This window comes from Bison bison, unplaced genomic scaffold, assembly GCF_000754665.1.
Source record: "Bison bison bison isolate TAMUID 2011002044 unplaced genomic scaffold, Bison_UMD1.0 scf7180017864524, whole genome shotgun sequence".
Lineage (NCBI taxonomy): Eukaryota > Metazoa > Chordata > Mammalia > Artiodactyla > Bovidae > Bison > Bison bison.
Window position 1 is genome coordinate 674041 of NW_011495075.1, and position 1071 is coordinate 675111.

The following is a 1071-nucleotide window of genomic DNA, read 5'->3' on the forward strand; positions in this document are numbered from 1 at the left end:
GGAGCGGCCCCCGGGCCTGGACCATGCTGGGGGCGGCGCCCCCGGGAGCTCACACGGCCATGTGGCTTGGCCTCTAGGCTGTTGGGCAACCTTCTGCCCTTGGGCACCTCGGGTCTTCTCGCTGTCTTCCGTTGTTCCCCAGGAAGTGGCAGTGTCACTCTGGGGGAAGGCCAGGATCTCTGCAGGGACGTAGGGTGGCGGCCGCCTGGGGTTAGCGTGAGGGCGAGATAAAGGGTCACGACGGAGCCAAGATAGGACAGGATCCGGAGGAATCTGGAGGGGCAGGGGCCAGGGGGCAGCAGCCGAGGGGGCGGGCGGCGTGCAGCCGTTCTGGGTGGAGGGTGGGCTCACACCCCTGGGTCTTCAGGGGCCTCCTCTGGACAAGAAGGTGGACCTCCGGTGTGCTTGAGGCAGCCGGCCCTTCCACCCAGGGTCGTCCCAGCCTCTGGGGTCTCTGGCCCGGGATGGGGGCTGGGGGTGCTGCCTTCCCCCCGCCCATCCCCCGCCCGCCGCAGTAACCGTCACAGGAAGTGGCCTCACGGAGCCCGCGAGCGCAGGGCCTGGGGAGGCGACAGCTGGGGGCACAAGCTGGGCGCCTCGCCGAGGGCACGGCCCGCCTCCAGGCCAGGGCCTAGCCCAGAGCTTGGCTGGGGTGTTGGGGTCGCCGCGCCCGCAGGGTTTGAGTGGGCAGGGGCGGACACAGCAGGGTGCCTGTCTGCCCTCCCCGCCTGCCATGCCCTGCCCGCCCTCGGGGCCGTCAGCAGTGTCTGCGCCCCTGCCCACCTAGCGTGTGACCCCCCGGGCGCCCTCCTGCTTGCCCTCCTGGGGCCGCCCTCCCGGCCCTCTGTGTCCAACGACCTGGGGCCTCCGGGCTCCTCCCCGCCCCTCAGGTACTTACGAGGCGGCCGTGTCCCCAGGCTCTTCTTGCCAGCTGTCTGTCTGTCTGTCTGTCTCTGAGGGCTGGGGAGGCCTCAGGAAGCCCGCTTCCTCCCTCCGCCCCTCCTAGCTGCCACCCACGCGCACCCAGCTGCCTGTTGCCACCAGCAGGGCCAGCGGACTCCCGCCTCTGAC

General features: G+C 71.2%; 1 protein-coding gene across 1 annotated transcript in view; it reads right to left on the reverse strand.

Annotated features, from left to right (window-relative positions):
* Nucleotides 1–1022, reverse strand: part of PTPN7 (protein tyrosine phosphatase, non-receptor type 7) — a gene marked incomplete at its 5' end in the record, with an annotated part of 8826 nt that extends 7804 nt beyond the window's left edge. The window contains 2 exon segments of the mRNA XM_010831117.1: nt 9–205; nt 899–1022. Coding sequence (XP_010829419.1) covers nt 9–205; nt 899–1022 — 321 coding nt within the window.
* Between the last annotated feature and the right edge of the window lie 49 nt (nt 1023–1071).